Source organism: Haliotis rufescens, unplaced genomic scaffold, assembly GCF_023055435.1.
Source record: "Haliotis rufescens isolate VD_foot unplaced genomic scaffold, xgHalRufe1.0.p SCAF_2, whole genome shotgun sequence".
Taxonomy (NCBI): Eukaryota; Metazoa; Mollusca; class Gastropoda; order Lepetellida; family Haliotidae; genus Haliotis; species Haliotis rufescens.
Window position 1 is genome coordinate 6,035,114 of NW_025963890.1, and position 27,481 is coordinate 6,062,594.

Sequence of the window (27,481 nt, forward strand, 5' to 3'; positions counted from 1 at the left end):
AACACTGATAACAGGAATACATTCCCTTATTAACCAATGCTTACATTGATAACAGGAATACATTCCCTTATTAACCAATGGTAACACTGATAACAGGAATACATTCCCTTATTAACCAATGGTAACACTGATAACAGGAATACATTCCCTTATTAACCAATGCTAACACTGATGACAGGAATACATTCCCTTATTAACCAATGGTAACACTGATAACAGGAATACATTCCCTTATTAACCAATGCTAACATTGATAACCAGGAATACATTCCCTTATTAACCAATGCTAACACTGATAACAGGAATACATTCCCTTATTAACCAATGCTAACACTGATAACAGGAATACATTCCCTTATTAACCAATGCTAACACTGATAACAGGAATACATTCCCTTATTAACCAATGCTAACACTGATAACAAAACAAAAAACCTATGCTATGTTATGAATGAGCCAATAAATGTATTGGTTAGACTTTCATGAGTGTCTTACTTAGGAAGAATGACAGTTGAAAGGGTTGACATGATAAACAGTTAAAGTGATTTTACCAGTGCATTCATTCATTAAACACATTTTAAATGAGCGAAATGTTCTGTGCATACATTAAGGAATATACTATGCATTTTTATTGCACTTGATTGGGAACTGTCTCAAAAGATTTCTCATTTTCTAAATCTCACTAGTGAATCAGGACTCTGTGTTCATGAGGTTTTCCCGCTAATCATGCAAAATGTTGCCATTTGTACATTTCAGCAAAAATAATGCACACCAAACAAAAGTAACAACCTGACGTCATTAAAATCAGATCTTAGTTCTCGCTGCCACAAAACAAAGATCTGAGGACATCCCATTACGGGTCACGTCAGACAGACCTTTCGCGAACTCTGACCGACGATTGGAATTACTGACAAGAAGTCGACATCAAAACATATTTTGACAAATTCTCGCTTAAAAATTTGAAAAATTTGAAACCTGAACAAAAGAACATTCTCGAATGGCTAAAATATGGTCTAGATTGTATAGATTCAGTCTTTAAGCCCGTAACTATCGTTCGGAATACTCTGTTTTAAAGTTTTCGAGGCTGCATGATGAGAAATCACATTCCTACTGTCACTTTCATGATCTGGTAAGCAACGGTCTGATTGGTCGGATGAAAGGTCGTTCTGACATGGGATGTCCTCAGATCTTTGTTTAGCGGCAGCAAGAACTATGATCTGATTTTAATGAGATTGAGAACAAACATAATTCATGGATTATTTCCAAACTATCAAAAACACTTAATAACATGAATAAAAAACTGAAAACTTTTGAGACAGGTTCCGAGAATGAAAGACGTGTGTAACAGTCAAGTTGCCACTGTTAAGCACAGCTCATTTGGAAGTTAATCGTATGATGGTTGTGGAAGGACCACACAGATTCACACAGGGACTCGACATATCCACTACAATATCCACAGTCCCTATTCTTGCTTAATGTAACATCAACATTTCATCAACAGCTCCACTTTGGACTCAATTTGCTCAAACACATACCAATTCATAAGCATATCAAACAATACACTGAACCATTTCCTTGCCAGGCTGACCAGTGCAAATCCTGACTGTCACATCCACAGAACTGTTCGGATGTGATGCATGAAGTTCATTGATTAATCAACACAAATAAATAGATCATAAAATTATATACAACAAATGTATACAACAAATTATAATTTACACGTTGAAGATCCTGTCACAGCAAATACCATAACAACAAACAGTGGTATGAGTTACAATCTGTACCGTGAAATTTCTTTTAAAACGTGGAGGTAACCACGGTAACTTAATCAAATGTTTGTATTATAATCAGAATAATATTACAAGATTATGTCTTCCATGGAGTCTTAACATTACATATATGAGAAATTATGCATAATGTACCTATAAACTCAAAACTGGTTTATCTCGCATGTTACCATGGCTACTGTAAAATTGAATTGACTAATGTATCACCTGATAAAAGTGATAATAAAACTCAGTAAAACAGTTTAATTCTTCACCTGGAATGACTCAAAATAAGGACAAGGTTAGACACAGACATTAGTTTGTTAATTCAAGACTAGTGAAAATCTAGAGGGACTAGTTTTCTCCCCAAATCTAGTTATTTTAAGTAAACCACTAGTCCAAAATAAGCTGTGGCCTAATCGGATAATACAATGGTGTCTACCCCTTGAAGGTACATGTTTATGTATTATTTCAATAAATATGTGTTTTTTCACTGATAGTAACATATCTTCAGGTCAGTAATAATAATAAGACTTCTCGAAAGATCTACTGATCATGCTTGAATAGATTACTTAAGAAAGCATTCATAATCCTAACATTAGCTGTTCAGACCACTGTAAAATCATCCAATGAACATTGTGAATCTTCAACACCAACATCAAAGATGATATTGGTCCTTGAGTCACTTTCTCAGAATTTTCTTTTTCCCATTCTTCTTTCAGACTCCAAACTGGTCACAACACCACAGATTTGCACAGAGAGACGTTTCCAAGGTTACATTCCATTGCCCGGAGCAATTATTTTGGTTATGGTTGGGTGGCCAATGCTACCCCTTTTATAAGCCACAATATATAGTAGCATCAGTAACACACAGCATACCAATAACGGAAAGTTCCTCCACAGCCTACTAGCTTGCAGCAGCAGCAGTAACTATAGCAATATCTAGCTCTTTCTTCCATCATAGGCAGCATTGGTAACCATAGCAACTGGCTCTTCTTTCTTTCTACATTTGCATCCGCAGTAACCATAGCGATATCTAGACATTCTTCCTTACATCTGCAGCATCAGTAACCATAGTGATATCAAGCTATCTGTGCACTGTATTCAGCATCAGTTACCATGGAAATGGGTGCATATCCAAATCATTGATTTGTCTTCTGCATAGTCAGCATCAGTAACCATCACAATGACTTTGACCTCATATCATGATTGGTTACCATAGCTACAACTGACACTATATTTAGCATCAGTAATACTTGACCTGCTGAAAACCTCTCAGTACGGTAATTCCTGGGGCTGATGTCCTATTATAACACAGTGACTGAAATACATTGGCTCTTCTCTGCTCACAGGCCTTCCAGTTTGGAAGACAGTATCCTCCGCTGATAGGTCTGTGGTCATGCCGGACAGATGAGAAGAAGTCTATTGTGTGCCCCATCCTTGTCAACTGTATCCAGAGTCTGATAGCACAGTCTAGATGCTACTTGATTCCTGTTGGTGTCAATTTTGTGGATTTGTCATGTTTCTCTGGCTGCAGTCGAGGCTCTGGCAGCTTCAGCTCAAACCCTGATCCTGAAAAAGATAATTTATACAGTCAAGTCTCGTTAATCCGACACAAATGATGGGAACCGATTGAATTAGTGCTATTTAGACCTGTTAATACGACAGTCTAGCACTCCGACTCCGACACACCTAATTTGCATTGAATTACCAAAATCCCTCATTAATCAGTCTCGTTAATCGGACACAGTGATCAGCGTACTCCGTGGCCATCTGCCTGCGAGTACCCAGCCCGTGTTTTGATGCGAGACGAGTCGGCGAATAACTGCATATTACAACGGCTGCAGATTCAACAAGATTCCGCTAACAATGTAACATAACGATATAAATACTTCATTTTCCATTTTTATATTACGTTTTGGAATGGTTATCTATCGTGTAGCTGTCTGATTTTTTATCAGGAACGTAGATACTACTTAATTTTGTTTATCCGACATACTCGTTAATCCGACATAATCATATGCAACCAACCATGTCGGATTAATGGGACTTGACTGAAATTGACTACAACCATGATTACACACACACAGATTTGTAAATGACAAATTTTCATCCCTAAATTGGTTTTAGAATACAGAAAAAGTCAAGAAAACATTCTCCCAAAAGACACACTTTTAACATGATGAAGGTAAAATAATACTTTTTTATTCTTTGTTATTCTTAGATACAAACAATCTCAATAACAAACCTTTCTGGTCCAGATTCTTCAAATCAGTCAGTTCATGCTTAAGCCTCAACCGGAGAATATGCTGCATCAAGTCTTTCCTGAAACATATTCATCTTATTGATCATCCTCTTCATCACAGTGATGTTTTATACCATAGTCAGACAATATTTCAGTTATCAGCCATCAGCAACGACCCACATCATTGAGGTTCCGATGGTTCAGTCAGTCAACACTACAGTTGGTACTGGGTGTCAATTTGATTTAACATAGGCAAAGGGGTTTTGAGAAGCAAGGCACTGGGGACTGAAATTGTCACTAATTAATTCACCAGAATTAATTTTCATATGTAGGTCCAATTGAAGGGGTGCAGGGATGGGTGGGGGAGGGATGGAGGGGTACACCCCTACCCACTATAAATGTTTTGAAGCATGCTAAATATGTAAATGTATAAGATAATACATAACTAAACCCTTTTCCATGTTTTATGATGTTTTCAACAAAAACTCACTAAAAAATGAACCATCATAAAAGAAAATTGTATCCATGCTTGAGTATTCTGATGTGGTTACCATGGTTACTTAGTAGGTAAATATGTAAATGTATAAGATAATACATAACTAAACCCTTTTCCATGTTTTATGATGTTTTCAACAAAAACTCACTAAAAAATGAACCATCATAAAAGAAAATTGTATCCATGCTTGAGTATTCTGATGTGGTTACCATGGTTACTTAGTAGGTAAATATGTAAATGTATAAGATAATACATAACTAAACCCTTTTCCATGTTTTATGATGTTTTCAACAAAAACTCACTAAAAAATGAACCATCATAAAAGAAAATTGTATCCATGCTTGAGTATTCTGATGTGGTTACCATGGTTACTTAGTAGGTAAATATGTAAATGTATAAGATAATACATAACTAAACCCTTTTCCATGTTTTATGATGTTTTCAACAAAAACTCACTAAAAATGAACCATCATAAAAGAAAATTGTATCCATGCTTGAGTATTCTGATGTGGTTACCATGGTTACTTAGTAGGTAAATATGTAAATGTATAAGATAATACATAACTAAACCCTTTTCCATGTTTTATGATGTTTTCAACAAAAACTCACTAAAAAATGAACCATCATAAAAGAAAATTGTATCCATGCTTGAGTATTCTGATGTGGTTACCATGGTTACTTAGTAGGTAAATATGTAAATGTATAAGATAATACATAACTAAACCCTTTTCCATGTTTTATGATGTTTTCAACAAAAACTCACTAAAAATGAACCATCATAAAAGAAAATTGTATCCATGCTTGAGTATTCTGATGTGGTTACCATGGTTACTTAGTAGGTAAATATGTAAATGTATAAGATAATACATAACTAAACCCTTTTCCATGTTTTATGATGTTTTCAACAAAAACTCACTAAAAATGAACCATCATAAAAGAAAATTGTATCCATGCTTGAGTATTCTGATGTGGTTACTTAGTAGGTGCCCAAGTACAAACCTGTGGTCATTACTCGTAATTCCGATCTTCTCTAGTTTTATCTCATTCATCCTGATCAGTGTCCTCCCTGCAAGACAAGACAGAACATGAAGATGTCACATACCAAGCCACATGAGTGTACAATGTACCGTATTCGACTTAATTAGCGTCCCGTTCTAATAAGCGATAGATACTATGATTGTGGGTTTTTTTCTGAGAAAAAATATTTGAAATCTTGATTAAGATTGTGGTTATTTGTTTGGTTTTTTAATTTTCAGAATTCGTCTCTAATTTGGAGGTTCCATTTCAGACATTGATATACTCTTCCAAAAAAAAGGGTGGTGATCATGAACTATAAATTTTAATACTAAGTACCGTTTTTAGACGTAATAAGGGCCCTGCTCTTATAAGCGCCCACAGCGATATTTGCTCATATATTGGCTAGTGAACAATCCCAACAATTAGCACCAATTCCGACTGATCAATGTACACAAGACTGAGAGCACCCTGGATGCTTATTATGTCAAATATGATAGTACTTGACATGAAAATTCACGACTATTGATTAAATACAGTTACAAGGTCACAGTGCCACGCCATTTGTTGTTGAGTCAAATTCTGGGTGAAATGAAATAATTATCATAATCATGCTAGACAATTGTGTGAATTACCTCCCCTTGACCACAGAACTTTTCTTTTGTATTTCAATAAAGAACTGAGATTGTACTTCAACAGGTTCAATTAAGAACATGAGATGTCTTACTCAAATACGATACCTCACATCAGGATCATATCGAAGTAAAAGATTGGATTTGTGTGGTACTGGAACTCAATCCACACTAATCAATGATAATTGAAGAAAAGACCATAATAATGATGATGATGATGATGATAATAATAATAATGTATTTTTTAGAGGGAGTATGGTTTTACAACGCTTTAAGCAATATTCCAGCAATATCACAGTGGGGGCACCAGAAATAGGGGGACTGGAACCTCATCCTTCAGCATGACGAGCAAAATGCTCTAACCACTAGACTACCTGACAGCCGAGTAATTTTAGAAAATAAATTGGAGTCTGAAGGTTGGTGCATGCATCAATACCCATCCAATCTCACCTGTCACGTCATGCTCACTGAAGAGTTCCCCATACAGATCAAAACACTGCCCTCCATGTTTCCGCAGCCACTTGTTGACATCGGCACTGGACCAGAAATACAGGGGCTTGGCCTTCCCCTTCACCACCTTCTTGCCCCCCGTCCCATTGGACTCCTTCAGCTTCATCTGCAACATGCAACAACAGCAACTACAGTGGTTTAGTTGACCATGTTTACCTGCTGTTAATTGTTAGACTTTCATTTGTCATGTTTGAGACAGAACATGTTTTTGTCAGTGTTTCAAGACATGAGCGGTAGAAACTAACATTTTTATAATTATAGCATATAGCAAATCCCTTAAAAGTGGTAAATTTCTACAAGTCCTTAACTGTTGGGCAGTATGGCAAGGACTACAGGACTAGTGCCAATTTCTAATGCTGAGACATGAACATAACAAGGAGCCAAATGTATAAAGTCTGGTCAATCAAGCTCATAATTTGTATTTCATGGATTCATGCATTGTCCTCACTACTAATATTACACACTGAGGGTGCGAGGTATTACCGGTAAATTGAGGTTCATTATTTCCACAATACATATCCGAATATCATTTTTTAATGCTCAGTATTTCGGCTGATTCAAAGAGTATTTTTTATCATGTTTTTAACGTAATACATTTACCACATACATGGAGCGTGCATCCGGAACATACATACATGCATATATAAACATTGTGTTGTACCAGTATCTTGTTTTGTTCCATTTATGAACTTCAATTCATACTTTCAAATGTCTTCTAAATTCCAAATTTATACAGTATATCGTGATACCAATCATAATACGGCCAAATGCATAGTAAAATATTGCGATACACTTTAACATTGTTTAAACTTTCAATACCCATCCCTACTAGACACATGCTAGAAAGTACAACAATCAAAATTGCAATCATTTAATTGCAACATAACATAAACAAGTTAAAATCTAAGTCAAAGTGAATTCCATAGAGTATGACCAAAATGGTATATAACCTTGTTAGCCGAGTCAGGAACCTCCATTGAACCACCTGGAGATCTCTCAGGAGGTTTTATATGGTCGTCCTTTACATCAGTTTCCATCTTGCTGACCAATCTGAAAAAAAAACTGAATCTAGACCATCTGCTGAAATACATATACAATCACAGTGTGAGTTAATTCCTTATCAGAACTTAAGTGTGTAAGAAAGGTTTTGCACCATAAAACATGGTGAGGTACTAGAACCTACACAGAACAACTACAACAAAAACCTATGGGCCTGGATCAAACAAACAATATGTCAATTGTGATTACCATTAGCCTGGATCTGATACCATTACATCAAATGGAGCTCAGTAAGCTTCAACACACTTCCTCTTGTATGCCATTACCCGATCAATTAATGCTTTGTAGTTGTTACAAATGTCCAATTGGTTAACTGTCAGCGAACACATTCATAGCATGTTTTCAAGAATTTTCAGTCAGCTCCTTAAAAAATATTTGTGTTCAACTCAGTGATTTATCCAGACCCGCACGGAGCCAGATACTTGGTCCCAAGTCTGCAACAAATGTCAGTAAACATTTCCAATTTGGAAACTTAAGTTTCCCAACTCAACTCATCATGCTCATAATATTTGACTAGTGTTAGGCTTTGTTATGGTGACTTGTACATTACCATGATTACTGACAACAGGACCTGTAAAGGCATAATGGCATTTTGCTTAGTTTAATGTTATTGCATTGAATGCGGCATTAGCAGTGTTAACACACCACTGAGTTTCAGAAATATGAATCTGGACTGAATCTAATTTTTTTATTCATGAGACCCACCAACCCCACCCTATAATAAATGACCAGTCCCTAAACATAGGCTACATGTTATATAGATCTAATGTTCACTGGGACTAATGTAAAAAATAAACACGAACATGAAATATAGCTATTTTTCGAAAAATAAAAAAAAATATCTCACCATGCCTCGCACCTATGAAATGCTTATCGCCATATCGCAAACATATCTCCCTAACAGCTGATGCACGAAGTACCCCGAGATATTCCGAGTGTAGTTCCTGGCAAACGATCATCAGGAAAATTCTAAACCGTTCTACTGGCATTTGAGACCATTCCGCTAATGCAACTATTTAGCAAACATGGAAAAGTGACTCATTACTCCATTGACAAGTAATTGCAAAGTATTTATGCTTCATCGCAATATTTACCCATGAAACTTTTAAATCATCCGAATCGTCAACCTGACTGTATGTTTCCGTTAACTCATCCTAAGGTAGCCATTGCTACCAACGCCCTCCAGTGGTAACAGGTGCGCGAAGGGGAGTAACTCTAATATTTCTCCATTCATAGCTTCTTTAAGGTTTACATGCATCTTATTCATGCGCACATGGACACATATACGTGTTCGACTCTCTTAAAGCTAAATTCCACAAAAGGATTTCTATCAGTTTACCACACGAAACAATGATCTTTTTGTTATCCCATTTAAAGACTTACTCCTACGTCATGTAGTGCTTCTATCTTTAAAAAAACTAAAATCTATCACCTCTTTTCCACAAAAAGGTTCTTATGCCTAAATTAAACACCCTTTGATGTTACAAAACCGCTTGAAATATTCTTTTCTAATTATTCAGAGTACATCTTCAATATTTCAGTAATATATAATGTGTTAAAACTAGTTTTTCTAATGCAAAGAGCAAGAAAGTTTACAGTTACTTGTAGAAAAAATAATAAATACATTTAATTATATTCACAAGCGTCACATCGACGTGGCTATCCTAACTATGGTTGAGTAGAGAAGACATTATGCGCAGGGATGGTTATATTATATCTAATAATACATGTAGCTGTAGAAATATTATAATACATGGCTTTCTTGTTTCAATGTATGTGTTGTGAAGTTATGAAAACCCATGAGTACCTTCTCTCTCCCAAATGATGTTTCAGAAATTACTTCACGAAATGATAGATACTACGACTGCGTAAGGTTTTTTTCTAAGAAAAAATATTTGAAATCTTGATTAAGATTGTGGTTATTTGTTTTGTTTTTCAATTTTCAGAATTCGTCTCTAATTTGGAGGTTCCATTTCAGACATTAATATACTCTTAAAAAAAGGGTAGGGATCATGAACTATAAATTTTAATACCAAGTACCGTATTCGACGTAATAAGGGCCCTGCTCTTATAAGCGCCCACGGCGATATTTACTAATACATGTATATTGGCTAGTGAACAATCCCAAATAGCACCCCTTCCGATTGATCAATGCACACAAGACTTATTTATTCGCGTATAATACGCAATCGTGTGTTATATACACCCTTAATTATGGGCAATTAAATTCTAGAAAAATATATCTGTTGTATATAAACATTTAAGGCTATCAGCACAGACAACGAAATTTACGATCTTTCAACTCTGTTTTTTTTTCTCACCCAAATAATATTCTAATAAGAGCCCACTATTTCTAATTTTGAGAGCGCCCTGGGTGCTTATTACGTCGAATACGGTATTCGAACAAACGACAAACACCCAATCGAAGAACTTTTATGTCTGTTAAAGTTAACACCAAAACACACCCGATAGTTTGAACGTGCAACACACTTGCGTTGAGCGTCATTCCTGATTTGGATACTTTCAGGGAAGACCGATTAATCTCTGTGGACCATTCTTTCTGTCAATGTTATTTTTTCTGCTTATTATACAGTGGTTTACTTGGTTTCATTCCATGTGTGTGTATGAACTAGCGATGTGGCGTCTGCAACGCGCGGAACGCCTACGGACTAACGACATTCTGGAAACTGGCAGGTCAGCGTGCAGTGGCCAATACGTTCAATGTTCACAGTCCGTGACTAGCAGACTTTGGAACAGGTACCAACAAACCCACAATGTTGACGATCGAGCATGTAGAACCCACATTTAGTATATACATAGAGGAACGTACAATGCAGTATATGCAAAATCAGTGAAGTATTGATCTATGGAGGAACGTGAATGTAGCATATGCACAATCTGTGAAGTATTGGTCCAGGGAGGAACGTGAATGTAGTATATGCAAAATCAGTGAAGTATTGATCTATGGAGGAACGTGAATGTAGTATATGCAAAATCTGTGAAGTATTGATCTATGGAGGAACGTGAATGTAGTATATGCAAAATCAGTGAAGTATTGATCCATGGAGGAACGTACAATGTAGTATATGCACAATCTGTGAAGTATTGATCCATGGAGGAACTTGAATGTAGTATATGCACAATCTGTGAAGTATTGATCCATGGAGGAACGTGAATGTAGTATATGCACAATCTGTGAAGTATTGGTCCATGGAGGAACGTACAATGTAGTACATGCACAATCTGTGATGTATTGATCCATGGAGGAACGTGAATGTAGTATATGCACAATCTGTGATGTATTGGTCCGTGGAGGAACGTGAATGTAGTATATGCACAATCTGTGAAGTATTGATCCAGGGAGGAACGTACAATGTAGTATATGCACAACCTGTGAAGTATTGATCCATGGAGGAACGTGAATGTAGTATATGCACAATCTGTGAAGTATTGATCCAGGGAGGAACGTACAATGTAGTACATGCACAATCTGTGAAGTATTGATCCAGGGAGGAACGTGAATGTAGTACATGCACAATCTGTGAAGTATTGATCCAGGGAGGAACGTACAATGTAGTATATGCACAATCTGTGAAGTATTGATCCAGGGAGGAACGTAAATGTAGTATATGCACAATCTGTGATGTATTGATCCATGGAGGAACGTGAATGTAGTATGTGCACAATCTGTGATGTATTGGTCCGTGGAGGAACGTGAATGTAGTATATGCACAATCTGTGATGTATTGGTCCGTGGAGGAACGTGAATGTAGTATATGCACAACATGTGAAGTATTTATCCATGGAGGAACGTGAATGTAGTATATGCACAACATGTGAAGTATTGATCCAGGGAGGAACGTGAATGTAGTATATGCACAACATGTGAAGTATTGATCCATGGAGGAACGTACAATGTAGTATATGCACAACCTGTGAAGTATTGATCCATGGAGGAACGTGAATGTAGTACATGCACAATCTGTGAAGTATTGATCCAGGGAGGAACGTAAATGTAGTATATGCACAACCTGTGAAGTATTGATCCAGGGAGGAACGTACAATGTAGTACATGCACAATCTGTGAAGTATTGATCCAGGGAGGAACGTACAATGTAGTATATGCACAACCTGTGAAGTATTGATCCATGGAGGAACGTGAATGTAGTACATGCACAATCTGTGATGTATTGATCCATGGAGGAACGTGAATGTAGTATATGCACAACATGTGAAGTATTGGTCCAGGGAGGAACGTACAATGTAGCATATGCACAATCTGTGAAGTATTGGTCCAGGGAGGAACGTAAATGTAGTATATGCACAATCTGTGAAGTATTGATCCATGGAGGAACGTGAATGTAGTATATGCACAATCTGTGAAGTATTGATCCATGGAGGAACGTGAATGTAGTATATGCACAATCTGTGAAGTATTGATCCATGGAGGAACGTGAATGTAGTATATGCACAATCTGTGAAGTATTGATCCAGGGAGGAACGTGAATGTAGTATATGCACAACCTGTGAAGTATTGATCCATGGAGGAACGTGAATGTAGTATATGCACAACCTGTGAAGTATTGATCCATGGAGGAACGTGAATGTAGTATATGCACAATCTGTGAAGTATTTATCCAGGGAGGAACGTGAATGTAGTACATGCACAATCGGTGAAGTATTGGTCCAGGGAGGAACGTGAATGTAGTATATGCAAAATCAGTGAAGTATTGATCTATGGAGGAACGTGAATGTAGTATATGCACAATCTGTGAAGTATTGATCCATGGAGGAACGTGAATGTAGTATATGCACAACATGTGAAGTATTGATCCAGGGAGGAACGTACAATGTAGTATATGCACAATCTGTGAAGTATTGATCCATGGAGGAACGTGAATGTAGTATATGCACAATCTGTGAAGTATTGGTCCGTGGAGGAACGTGAATGTAGTATATGCACAACCTGTGAAGTATTGATCCATGGTGGAAAGCACCTCACCTAAAGAACGCGAGAATAAAATCCCCTCCTGAAAAAAATTAAACGCCTGTCTAGAATTAACACCAGGTCCCGGGAAATGAATAAACACCTGTCATTTATTCAAAGATTTACGGTATTTATTACATGACCATGAACTAAACAGATAGCACGACCGACAGGGCTGATTATATTCGTATAGGTTGAGCAATGTCAAATAGTATAACGAAAGTTCAGAAGGCACGCTGAGATCTGAATTGAAAATGAATGGTAAATTCCTACACGACAGGTCTACATGTGATCTTTTCTGCTTCCGCCCCCACCGGGGAACAGGACAGGTCGAAGTAGCTCCTGTTTGTGTTTGTGAGTGAGTGAGTAAGTTAGTGAGTGAGTATGGGTTTACGCCGTTTTTATCAATATTCCAGCAATATCACGGCGGGGGACACCAGAAATGGGCTTCACACATTGTACCCATGTCGGGAATCGAACCCAGGTATTCGGCGTGACGAGCGAACGCTTTAACCACTTGGCTACCCGACCACCCTTTTCAGAGTGAGATAGGTAAAAAAATAAGAAATAAATATAACATTTCGTCCTTCTATGACACTTATAGGTTGCCATTTTCACGGCGCCACTCATGAAAATATCCAAATTGTCAGGCCAGGTTGATATTATCCAACTTGACAAGAAAAGCCAAATATCCTCAAAATACTCACTGTATAAATGTTCACCGCTCCGCCTTTCTTTAGGTTTATATAACCAGACAAGTCGACACAGTTATGTCAGCTCTGTCGCCTCAAGGGACACAACAGAGAAATGACTGATAAACAGCAATTTGATATCTTATCGATAAAACATCACAGGGACCTTGTCCTGTGCGTCTCTTCAATTCATGTTAACCCTGTTTGTACACGCTAACCCGAATAGCATTGCAGAATACTTCCCGTTCACCTTTGTTCAATTTTGCATCAATCAGTAAAATGTTTCCGTAGTTTTCAAGGGGAGTGTGTACTTAGATTCAAACACTATCACAGTTCAGTCCGCTTCACTGTGTGACAAACCGAAAATAACGGGACTCTCTTTCGGTTTGTTTGTTTGTTTGTTTGTTTGTTTGTTTGTTGTTGCTGCTGTAGTTTAACGCCGCACGCAGTAATATTCAAGCTTTATGAAAGTAGTGTGTTAATGAGCAATTCTGGACCAGACATTCCAGTGATTGACATCATGAGCATCGATCTACGCAATTGGGATACGATGACAAGCATCAAATAAGTCAGCGAGCCTGATCCCGTTAGAGAAGCATGGGTTGCTGAAGACTTATTCTAACCCTGATCTTCACGGGTCTCCTCTCCTTGGAATGATTATTATTACATATATTCAGAAGAAATACAAATTATACGATTGATATTGATTGTTTCGTTGCTGAATAAAACATGACGTTAAATCGGTGCCATGAACACAGTTTTACTTAATTTATTAATTATGTTTTAACCTACCAGATCGAAATTCGTTTAGTTATGCGTATGCTTAAAAACCTCCTTAAATCTTAAATGCATTGTCTACAATTCTAGGCAGCCCGAACGAATCTTGCTTATTAGCTTTATTATTCAAGTTTCCAAAGTTTAGATTTAATAATAATAGTCCATTTGTGTATTCACTGTTTACATGCCAGACATGCTCAGAGCGCACCAGAGTTGTGTCCCTTAGTCGTGTACTGATCCACTGGTCGCGGGTTTGAATTGCAGAATTACACCAGTTAAGATCTTTAGGTGTTTTGTTGTAGGATAATAGGATTGTTTATATTGCGCATATTTCCACACCACTCAGGGGCATGCTCAAAGCGCTATTATTACACCGGCCACTGAATCAGTGAACACTCAAGAATAATTCTCAGCTCCCTGGGGAGTATACAAACCAAGCTGCCTGTTAGGCGCTAGAAGGTTAACAACCTCTCTTCCTACCGGGTACCCATTCACTGGTGAACATAGTCACTTTCCCAAGGAGACGCCTACCCGTGAAGGTCCGGGTTAGAATAGGTCTTCAGCAACCCATACTTGCCGTAAAAGGCAACTATGCTTGTCGTAAGAGGCGACTAACGGGATCGGGTGGTCAGGCTCGCTGACTTGGTTCATGCATGTCATCGTATCCCAATTGCGCGGATCGATGCTCATGATATTAATCACTGGATTATCTGGTCCAGACTCGATTATTTACAGACCGCCGTCATATAGCTGGAACATTGCTGAGTGCGGCGTTCGACAACAAACCAACCAACCGACCGACCCACGGGATGCCGAAGCAGAATAGATCACGTGTAGACCTATCGTATAGGAATTTACCATAACAGAAATCAGGTCACTATGGCTTCGCAGAATGGATAGCACACGGATGGGTGGTTGCCAGGGAACGCGTATACGCGTGTATTAGTTGCTCCTTGAGCCACAATGTCGCCCACTGGGTTGTGAGTGTCAGGCTGGTCGCAAAGTCAAATTTAAATATTTTTATTTCATTTAAGGCCCCCATACATAACAGTTACATCTGAGTAGTTTTACATCTTGGAGACCCGTGAAGAGGCGACAATGCTTATCGTAAGAGGCGACAGACGGGATCGGGCGGTCAGGCTCGCTGACTTGGTTGGTGCATGTCATCGTATCCCAATTGCGTGGACCGATGCTCATGATGCAAATTACTGGATTATCTTGTCCAGACTCGATTATTTACAGACCGCCGTCATATAGCTGGAATATTTCTGAGTGCGACATTAAACAGCAAACAAAAACAAACATAGTTGGATATATTTGAATGTTTAACAATTCGTCTCTAAGAGAAATTGCATTTTTAACATATGTAGCCAGTTTTAATGTGACAGCATCATATAATGAAGAGAGAAGAGAAATACAAGCAGGTACAAGATAATTTGACAGATAGCGTGTGTGTATGAACTTTTAGCAGACATTACAAAATCGTGACTATTCTCTCGTCCAGTGAGTGAGTGAGTGAGTACGAATCACGGATTCGAACCCACGATCAGCGGATCCTGTCACAACTAAGGGGCACTACTCCAGATCAATGCAGCGTCTTGGACCATTGGGCCACCCGTGCCCTCACTTCTTCTTTTGACATAATGTTTTATTAAGTCAACACTTACAATGTCAATATGGAAATCTATCCGCAGATTATAGAACCTATGGTCTAGTCCAGTAAATCTATGCTGACTCAACGATTATTTGATCAAACCAGCATCCGTTGGGATTAAGCTACAAGACAAGACTACCCATTTTTGTCAATCATGTATATTCACTATAGACCAACCGTATATAACCCACGTGTACATATTCCAACAAAACAAAGCTGAAAATGTTTACGGATTCGATATATCACGCCCATAGTGTTCTCCACAGTATTGTTGTTGATGAAAACAAATAAGAAATCAATAGATTTGTCCAGAAATAGACACTAGGCCCAGAGACAAAGCCATAGAATATGTGGATCAATAGCGACAGGCCGGAATAGGCCGTTTATCACATTTTTTAACCTTGGAAAGGCGTCTAGGTATCTGACAACGAAATCGGTTAATTGACTCAGATATGTTGATCGATTTCCTTGGTTATTCAAATCGGCATCAGAATAATGTTTGCAAGTATAATTAATTACATTTACGTAGCATGAAATGACGGTTATAAGAATTGAATCTATACGCGTAACCTGATACGGTATTCCTTTCTTGCTTGAGGACCGCCTCCGTGGTCTAGTGGTAGAGCGTCCGCCCGGAGAGCGGAAGATTCGAGGTTCGATCCCCGGCCGTGTCATACCAAAAGACGTTTAAAGATGGTACTTGTTGTTACCCTGTCTGGCGTTCAGCATTAAGGGACTAAAACAAGGACTGGTCGGCTCGGAGTCTGTATACTGTGCCCGAGTGGGGTATTCATGTTAAACTGCAGCATGGTATCTCAGTGGGCTAGCACTATAAATCGGCATCCTTCCGGACTAGTACAAGCAGCCACACAGACACACACACACACACACACATGCACGTCGCTATATAAGTGCAATAATCATGGACGCGACGTTAAACCCCATATCACCTCACCCCTGGCTTGAGTGGCGATATGACTACTGTGTCAGTCAGTCAGAAAGTCAGTTAATGAGAGTGAGTGTGTTAGTGAGAGTGAGTGAGTCAATCAGTCAGTTAGTGAGAGTGAGTGAGTGTGGGTGAGTTAAAATTTTACATCGCATCGGCAATATTGCAGCCATATCGCGATGAGAACAAGGTAGTTTCTACAATTAAAGACCTGTCGACAAAGGACAGTAAAACAGTAAGGTAAATATCATCGTTTAGATATAAAACAAACCTAAGCAATAACAAAAAAAAGAATTTTTAAGCAGATTATTTCCTATAAATTAAAACCAGGCTATAGACCACTAGCAACCAAAGCTAGACCACCTAACTGGGGATCATGGGGACTTACAGGGCTTTTGCTTCCTGCATGATTCCCGGCAGGATTTATGCCATCACTTTGGTCTCAGTGATCTGAAGGAGAAGCAGGGTCATACTATTTTTCAATGCATACTTTTAAAACATCTTATTAGGGGAACAAATATTTTTATGCATTTTATCTTTTCCAGTATTTTTAAAAAAAATAATCCTATAGATAAATCAAACGGTCAAACGATGGGGATTGTTTGTTTGAAGTTTGTCGAACTAGAATGTACTTTAATTTGGACATATATGTGTTAACAGATATCATAGGAGCGTCCTCATTTTATTACTTCTCATTTAAATCCTATCCAAAATATCTGATATTCGTTCACGTGTTACAGAATTAACAACGTATGTATTACACCGCTTTCGCTTTCTGTTTGATAGTTGAATATAGATTTTTACAGGGAAAACCTCTCTCCCAGGAAATACCTATTTGATTTTTAGGGTAGAAAATCACGTCACTTTAAGACTGTATCACGAAAAGAGATTAGAATGGTGACCAGTGTGTTCTGGTACTCAGTTGGAGATTTGGACAGATGAAATCGATTGACTTCGAAGATTGATTCTTCTTGATTGTTTGTTATTTGACGCGGCAGTTGGCAACATTACAAGCCTGTGGTTGACATTAGGAGCAACGTGACAAGTCTGTACGATAACACGTAATTTAGCCGCTCCAATCTAGTCGCCCTTTTATAACAAGTTATAGTGTGCTCGGGGCCTATTCAGTTGCCGTAAACATGGTCTCAACGGGGCATATATATATAGACGGTATATAGAGTATAAATAACCGCTATAACGTGAGTTGGGTATAAGACAGATAATGTTGTTGTACACCCATATGCGGACTTCGTGACACACAGAATTCGGCCTAACCGAGACCGAGACAGATAATATCGATTAAAAAAGATTTAGGGATGGCATTCGACTAACATCTAGCTATAGTCTCTGAAATGAACATCCCGTACAGAAAAAACAGTTTTTCAGTTATCTTATTAAAAATAAAATAAAAAGGAGCCCAGTGACTCTTCATTTTCAGATACTGCAGTGATCTAGACTTGCCAAACATTATAGACTTGCATGGGCTGTATTTGATATATATTTGTATCAGGGTCTGTAAGACAGAACATAACAACTACTAGTATTCCATACTATCAAAAAAAAGAGAAAACAGCTGATCGTGGACAATATTTCGATGAGTGATCACCTGGTATCACCCGTGCTGGTGTGCTATTAAATATATACCATGGTGACGTGTTTTTCACACCACTGATATCGAACCTCATTTTTGCAGCCAATTATTTAATGGCAGGCCGGCTCAATTAGACTTTATTCATTTCTAAAATTCGCGAAGAAGTTTTATGTAAATGAGCTATAAATATAATAAAAAGTAAAATAAATCTCGATTTGACAAAATCTGTAAATCTCAAACGTGTCCCGCGATAAGGAGGTGAAAGAACGGATTAATCACCCACCATTCTTCACACCAGGTATATGACCTGGGTGTTATAACGAACATTCGTGATATCCCAACTCGTAACATCAGGACTAAAAGTTGTGTATAAAACGGCAACAACGATGCCGTGTAATAGCGTAAATATTTTGTCATGCACAATACCCGTAGCCTATGTCAACATTATATTACGTACCTTGATCGTGTCTCATGCAGTGACAGCGATGCAGTAAACACTTTTAACAAACGCTACAGCAAAACAGTGAGTGCATTTCCTCGTGGCTGAGTTGGTATTGAAAGTGAGTTATTTATTACCAACACTGACTGATAAACAGGCCCCACCCAGGAGGGACAACGTTGATATCCGTTTTACTTCTCGCGTTGTGTCACTGCGACTGTGGGCGCTTGTTAACACCCTATTCACGATTTCACATTTATAAAAGCAGAACAGGGTAGACGTGATGATAAAATATTGAGATTATCTCGCCGGATGAAAATCATATTTTCCTCATTGTATGGTTACGGCGGTGATAATGTTTATCGTGATTACAGAGAAATTGATTTATCATCATCCCTTTCATATATCTGTATAAAATGGTGTCTTGTTACAGCACAATAAATATGGTCATTGTTTAACACCATATCCTACATGCGTATGCCGACTGTGGTATATTATTAAGGAAGTGAATTGTATTTAACGCGGATGTGAACAATATTCTATTATATAACGGCGTGTAAGCTTGATGTGGGAGGAAAGCCCACAATGGATACAGGTCTCAGACGTTTACCACTTTGGTGAAACCCACGAACACGGGTACGGTGCTGACAAACCTTGAAACATACTCAGGGCGAACCGGATTCGAACACGATATTAGGTTTCTGGCGCACCTAAGGGAGGCAACTCAGCACAGCCAATTCTGGCCACCCGTTCCCCAGATATATCATGAAATTACATGAGGTGTTTCATACTATTGTACACTGGGGAACAGAATAAAAGCATATGACGTGTATGACATGTTTATACACTGAGGTACGTCATAAATTGTGTATAAAACGTTTGTTCAATGGGGTACTAGTACTCATTATACGACATGACGTGTAAAACACTGTTATATAAAACCTGAGGTTACGCAAAACCTGACGCCAATGGCCTATCTTTAAAAGTATAACAAAATAACAACAGAGACCTAAATAATAAGTACTGTACCCCCCTCCCCCCCCCCCCCCCCCCCCCCCCCCCCGCGGTGGAAATAGTTTTCTGTGGTTTCATTTTAGTTTTTGACATTTTCGTTTTGGTTTTTGACATTTTCGTTTTGGTTTTTGACATTTCCATTTTAGTTTTTGACATTTTCGCTTCACATTTCAGCGATTCAATAGCTACTGAAAGTACATTTTCCATGTTTTCGGTTGTTTTTATACATGATTTATTACATATTTGTATAATAAATTGTGTTAATTTGCTAAAGGTTACGATAAAAGTAAGTGAAACATCAAAATATGGAAAAACAGACTCCATGTCCCTTATGGGCCACCGTACCCGACAGACGTTTGACCCCAAACCAATATGGTTATTTATACTGCTAAAAAAAGGTTAAGGACCACTCGGTTGTTTTATATTTGTATTGACACTCAATAACAGATTATGTTTAGTAATATAAAATAATGGAGTGTTCCTTAACTTTGTTTTAGTAGTATATATCCAAGGGGTGGAGAGCTCCTTCAATAAGAATCAGCAGCAAGGCGCTCGAGAGTTCATTCAATACGTCGATTGACGACTCTCTAACACAACTGCCTCGGTTGGCGGACTCCCTACAACGCTAGACCAAGTCACATCTCTGCTGTGTATGTATTTTATCTGCCGATAAAAGAATAATACAAACACAATTTGCAATTCGTCTGTCCGTATTCAACAAATATCAAAATGCTATCAACGCGGAACTTATAATAGCAAGTACATTGAAGCATCTTGTTAATATTGCAGATAAAAATATTTATCAAAAATACAATACACTTTGCCTACCTTTGTTGAGTTTTCATATGATATAACTAAGTGTGAACAAAGCCGTCGTCACGCCACTGCTGTTATAGCTCATATACAAACACGTACAATGGTAGTATATACCTAGTGCCAGGCTTAAAGGTAGTTATGTCTAGATCAAATATACTACTCAAAAGAAGTTAAGGACCACCCGGTTGTTTCATATTTCTATAGTTAATATGTCAAGAATTGACTTCTTTTGAGCAGTATATGCGCTGACTCGAAGTATTAACCCCCTTAAAGCTCGTTCCGCATGCAAACTCAAGTAGGGGAAAGGCTCTTGAATAGACGCACACTGTAATTTGCATTGATGATCGTAATCATCTTTCCGGAACGTGAAACCAATACTGTGTGGTAGAAATAATCATATTTTTGCATTTGCTAAATCAAAACATAAAGCGAATCCAGTAGGGAACTAGGAACCTATTAAGTTGTGAACATTACAAAACCACTCGTTTGTTTCACATTAAGGACATTATTTACAAAAACAATTCAAACATATTTGAGTCCTGGATATTTAAATGGGCTACAGCTCTGCACATGATTGGTACATTCACACTCTGCCCATATAGCACCAGACATTGTTTGTGTTAGATCACATTGACCGAGCCGCGCGAGGACTGTTCAGATTACAAGCCTAGAGTTCTAATATACCGTAAACATTCTACATAGACTCGGCGATTTACTGTTTATATTTATATATATATATATATATATATATAGAGAGAGAGAGAGAGAGAGAGAGAGAGAGAGAGAGAGAGAGAGAGAGAGAGAGAGAAAGAGAGAGAGAGATAGAGATATATATATATATATATAAATATATATATATATATATATAGAGAGAGAGAGAGATAGAGAGATAGATATAGATAGATAGATAGATAGATAGATAGATAGATAGATAGATAGATAGATAAAATATACAAAAAAAACAGTCCAGATATTCGTGCTTGTCAAAACTCCTTTGTATATATGTATGTTGTTGTTTCTTATTAAGTCTTTGTTTCATTGAAAGTCCTACAACCTATCTTCATTAACTAAACTGACGGGCAAAAGAAAGTATACACTTGAAAATTGGATTTGACCTAACAACTACAAATGTTATCTAAACGTTACTAGGCTGAAAACAGTCGCCGAAACACTGCCAACTTAAGGTCCAAAACACAACTCGGATACCCTTATGAAATACAGCACCATCGAACAACAATTTTTTGTTTGTTTTGTTTTTAGCCGCTCATCTTCCCGAGGCAAGGGAGATAACTGATCATAAGGGTCCTGTGGAAACTTGATGGTCAAGACTTCATGGTAAAACATATATGTCTGTCGAACGCACGCAAGAGCGGCTATATGTCCTGTATCCTTCCGACTGTCTTTCCAGAGGTTTTTGAAATTCTCATTATAGCGTATATAGGTCCTTGGAACTGAGCCCAGCATTTGCATAGTCTATATGGTGTCTCTTCATGGTGGATATCTGTCTTGGGTGGTGACTCGGTGATTGAATAGTTCTAGGCACGGTTCATAGGGGTGAATCTGGACTTGGATGTTTCCTCACGGCGGGTGTCCACGACCTTCCGTCACAGTGAGCCTGTCTCCGTGGTGTAGTGGTAGAGCGTCCGCCCGGAGAGCGGAAGGTCCGGGGTTCGATCCCCGGCTGTGTCATACTACAAGACGTTAAAATATGGTACTTGTTGTTTCCCTGTCTGGCGCTCGGCATGAAGGAACTAAAACAAGGACTGGGAGTCAGTATACTGTGTCTGAGTGGGGTATTCGTGTTAAACTGCGGCATGGTATCTCAGTGAACTAGCACTATAAATCGGCATCAGTCCGGACTAGTACAAGCAGCCACACACACACACACACACATACACGTGCATGCACGTCGGTATATAAGTGCAATAATCTTGGACGCGACGTTAAACCCCATTTCACCTCACCATCACAGTGAATACATGTCGAAATGTGAGTGAACATTACCGTACTGATATAATGAAGAGATGTCCAGTGGGACCTACTGAAGTAGGACCCTATTCCATCCGACAACACACAAAAAAACACCCGTCACTCTTCGCCCAGCATTCTAAACATCCTGGCAACGGTAGAGACAATTCACTATGCCCCACTTCCTCTTATCATGACGTCCTTATCTGCCGAGTTGACTTAGAGGTTGACTTCTACCTGTGTGGCAAGGTTGTAGACTCCTTCCGCTTCATTCAACGTCACTGTCATGTTTTCGAGTTATAACAAACTCTGGTCGTTAATACAATCCGAACCGATGTCATAAGTTACTCACATCCCTTTGGACAAAAGATAGTCCCCTAGCCGCATCACCTCCTCGTTACAACGTTTAGATTTGCATTTGTGGTCACTAACGCCAATGATGACGAGACAAGAGGTCTGACACACCGAACACCCATCGCTGGCGGTCCGAGCATATATTCCACGGGAGCCGTCAGCAAGTCTAGTCTGGTAATGCTTATTGTCTAAAGTCACTCCTCTGCGATAAGCAAGTTCAGCATTACACAAACTCCGACTGAGCTCTTCAAACTCATCCTCATAAATCTCAAACCCAGGAGTCGAGGCAAGATACTGACCACTGCATTTCTCGATTATTGCCGCGTCGGACACATGGTTTGACCCAATCAAAAAGTCGTCGATATAATTGGTCCAGGACGTACTTACATACTCAGGACGCAAAGTTTCCAGAGCATTTTCGTGGTTTGGGTGGCTTATTTCTTGTTCCGGAGCCATTTGTTGCGAGCACAAAGGAACCTCTACCTCACTCTGTTCCGACATGTTGTGTTGCGATCCCAGAGCGTTGGTTAACCCTTGGCTTTCTTATCTTATGAATTATGGATAAGACGCGAGGGAACGTAATCCCGCTAGCTCAATATTTCACCCTCGAGTAATCGATTGCCTTTGTGGGACCGTAAAACGTTGTAATAGCAAGTCACAGGTAATAATGTCGCCCGACCAATGTGGAGATCACAGATACGTCAAACTGTGACCCCTGACCTTATCTCTAAGAGGATATGCTGGAATGGAGTTGTAGAAGAATTGTCGGGTCAATAAACGTTGATCTCTTCCAGCAAAACGTGACGGGCGACAGTCTTTGTCGATAAGTTAAGGTTATCAAACGCAGCGTTGGGAGATGTGTTGAAGTGCGTGAACAGTCAATAGAAACCACCAAACTGTAGTTTAAAATGAACGTTTGAATTATTTTTTTCTTCACAATTCATTTACTGGACACACATATTGTCCTTTTATAAATATTTCCTAATTATATTGATTTGCAAAATTAATTTCAGTCAAACGGCATGCATGGTTGTTTGCATATAAATCCAGAAAACTCGTTCTTGGCTAATACTGCTGGATATATGATTTGCAGGGACGCCAGATCTTAAACATGTGCTGCACTTGTACATATGCCCCGATACGTCGGCAACCACAGCACGAAATATTATCATGCATACCTTTACGACCTGTCGTCATGACAACACAACCTTCGAAATACGTCATCAGATTGGTAACAATAGCTAGGGTGCCCTAAACAAATGTAACATGTATGAGTGACTGAGTGAGTATGGTTTTACGCCGCTTTTAGCAATATTCCAAAAATATTCCGGCTGGGGACACCATAAATGGGCTTCACACAATGTACCCATGTCGGGAATCGAACCCGGGTCTTCGGCGTGACGTGCGAACGCTTTAACCACTAGTCTACCCGACCGCCCCGAGCTGTACATCACTATATGGATAGTTGTACATAGCTTCCTGTCACCATCGCCCATCTTTGTGCGCTCTGTTTTCTTAGCCATGTGACCGTATAGTATATATGTACCCATGTGGGGGACCGAGCCCGGCGTGACGAGCGAACGCTTTAACCACCGCCCCGTCATATGTAAGAACAACAAAACGTCAGAACGACTACGACACCGACACAAGCGTTGTAACAGGATGTCGCCACGTGGATAGCCTCGGCACAGGCAGAGTAACGACACATGACCACAAAAACACAAGCACTGCCAAGAAACGTTGCCACATTGGGAGGCTTTGTACCGGCGCCGTAAAAACACGTCAACACGACGACGGCAGTGATGACGAAACACCAACACGACGTCGTAACATATCTCCTTCTCAAGTTCAGCGAAACGTAACGACCACTAGGGCAATCTCATTAAAATCAGATCTTAGTTTTCGCTTACGCTTGTTTAGCGATAGCGAGAACTAAGATCTGATTTTAATGAGATTGCCATTGGGGCGAAGACGAAACAAATAACACACGTCACAAGTATACACGCTGTAACATAAAGTAATTACTTATAATATACGTGATGCTACACCATATACAACCAGTATGTGTCTGCTATATACCACCCAATAACCGGATACAGCAACGGCAACAGCAACGCCTAGGCGCAACGTCATCCTATGCGCCAGCTTCGACACCCTGTCCTGACAGTATTACAGTGGATAAAGAACGTTAACGAAGGCAGAGGGCAACATTTCAGGCGTAAAATGACGTTATCAGCAATGCAACGAATTCGCACGCCCCATCGCTGTTAATCTATAACATCGAAGAACCAATTGTATAAAGTCATTCTCTGACAATCCCGAATTATTTTTTGTCTGTCTGTCATAGCCAGCTATTTTTTTTATCTTTGTTACAGTGAGAACAAGGGTAATTGTTTTGTTTTAGGTTGGTATTATTCATTGCTTTCAATAGCATATATTTTCTCTTTGCCCACGAGGAGGCACGCTGTACAAGGTTGCGTCCCTTAGGCGCGTCAGAATCCTATAATCTAGTCCTAAGTTCGCACGGATTGTGCTCCTATGTTAGTCGACGTCACATCGTTCTCGTTGGATTCACCAAGAGTTAACTCCAAGACTAGCCCACTCTTGGCACGACCCGTGAAGATCCGGGGTAGAATAGGTCTTCAGCAACCCATGCTTGCCGTAAAAGGCGACTTTGCTTGTCGTAAGAGGCGACTAAAGGGATCGGGTCGTCAGGCTCGCTGACTTGGTTCATGCATGTCATCGTATCCAAATGACGTGGATCAATCATGATTTCAATCTCTGGATTGTCTGGTCCAGACTCGATTATGAACAGACTGCCGTCATATAGTTGAAACATTGTTGACACAGCATTGGGCCTTGTTAGCTGCGTATCAGCGTACACCTGCGGTGGTTTGTCTGGTCCAGACTCGATCTTTTTACGCCGCCGTGGTATATAGGTGGTATGTTGCTGAGCGAAGCGTTTAAAGAGCAATCAAACAAAACACTAACGTTCAGTTAATCTTTACCAAAATGAAACAAAAACATTTTGTCACAAAAATACGAACAACCCCGAGAACACATACTAAAAAATAAAAAGTAATTAAATTATCAAATTTGTAGCTCAAACTAAATTAACAGTTGAATGAGCTACAGCAAATCGCACTCCCGGGCCCACTTGCACAAAGCGATCTTAGCTCTAAGATGATCGTAACTCCCATACTTTAACTTAGGCTTACGATAGTCTTAGCGCTAAGATAGCTTTGTGCAAGTGGGCCCCTGAGTTCTAACAGTTAATACCATATGATTGTAAGATTTAGACCTACATTACACCCAGTACCTTAAGTCTCCTTGATCCAGCCCCAGGCTGAGAAGTGTTGTACTTACACGTACAATGGACGCCCAACCGTACATGCAATCATACAATCCGTATTTATGAACACGTCACCTGATCCGACAATAGTCACTTGACCTCGCTAACACATGGCGATGATATTGTCGGATTTGGACTCTGTATACCCTCTGAACTCTAGCAAGCAGGAAGTTATTACCGAATATGTCTAAACCGGACTTGTCCTGTGACAGCGCTGTCATGATACGTGCGTGCGTGCGTGCGTGTTCTACGTGCGTGCATGCGTGCATGCGTGCAGTATACAGCAACCGATTCCCCGTATAGATTCCAAGCATTAGCTGTATGTTTTACAAAATAATTGAAAATAGTATCCTAACAAACCTATCGATAAACTCGTAATCCAACTCATGTTCTTTTTTAAAATTTAAGTGTGAGTGAGTATGGTTTTACGCCGCGTTTAGCAATATTCCAGCAATATCACGGCGGGGGACACCAGAAATGGGCTTCACACATTGTACCCATGTGGGGAATCGAACCCGGGTCTTCGGCGTGACGAGCGAACGCTTTAACCTCTAGGTTACCCCACCGCCCCTTTTAAATTTAAGCAGTATGTTACACGAATGAGACATTAGCAATAACCACTAACATCCGACAGCATATTGATGAGAACAGCTTACTTATAGCCAGTATGTAAAATCCGTATACACATAGGTATTCTACCTATTAAACATTCAATTCTTGAGACTTTCATTATTATTACTTAGTTTATTGAGTTAAAAATATCTTTGTTGTTTGATGTCTATTTATGAAAATACTGAGGGAACATTAAAATATAGGTTTTGGCAATATTCTTGTCATATCGTGACGTCTTAACAGAGAATATCTTCACAAATTATATCAATCTTCGTGTGGCGCCCCTTTATTAAGTGTGTCTATGGACAATAAATCATTTATCTACTGCTTACATATCCAGCATGTGTCCTTGAACGGTGCAAATGCCTCATGTGTAACGAACAGCTTCTCAAAAGGTCATCGTAACCCACGACGAGTTACTTCCCTTTGATCGACCATACATTCAATTCACTCATATTTTATACTTGTGTCGTGTAATTTTGCTGTGAATAATTGAATTGAACTGCACACTGTATCTATTTTAATTTTCAATTAATATAGAATGGTAAGATTGTTTT

At 39.0% G+C, this 27,481-nt stretch overlaps 1 protein-coding gene across 5 annotated transcripts; it reads right to left on the reverse strand.

Annotated features, from left to right (window-relative positions):
* Nucleotides 1-2,486: 2,486 nt before the first annotated feature.
* LOC124147938 (protein aveugle-like) lies at nucleotides 2,487-26,368 on the reverse strand. Of its 5 annotated transcripts, none has more exons than XM_048399539.1 (6): nucleotides 26,280-26,368; nucleotides 7,614-7,713; nucleotides 6,604-6,769; nucleotides 5,507-5,573; nucleotides 4,015-4,091; nucleotides 2,487-3,338 (listed from the first exon to the last, which is right to left on the reverse strand). In XM_048399539.1, the coding sequence occupies exons 1-6, from the start codon at nucleotides 26,351-26,353 to the stop codon at nucleotides 3,247-3,249; spliced, it is 576 nt and encodes a 191-aa protein (XP_048255496.1). In that variant the 5' UTR covers nucleotides 26,354-26,368; the 3' UTR covers nucleotides 2,487-3,246. The 5 variants fall into 5 exon arrangements, with proteins under 5 accessions (XP_048255496.1, XP_046374747.1, XP_046374750.1 ...); XM_046518791.2 differs by lacking the exon at nucleotides 26,280-26,368 and adding an exon at nucleotides 20,651-21,386; XM_046518794.2 differs by lacking the exon at nucleotides 26,280-26,368 and adding an exon at nucleotides 18,827-19,812.
* Between the last annotated feature and the right edge of the window lie 1,113 nt (nucleotides 26,369-27,481).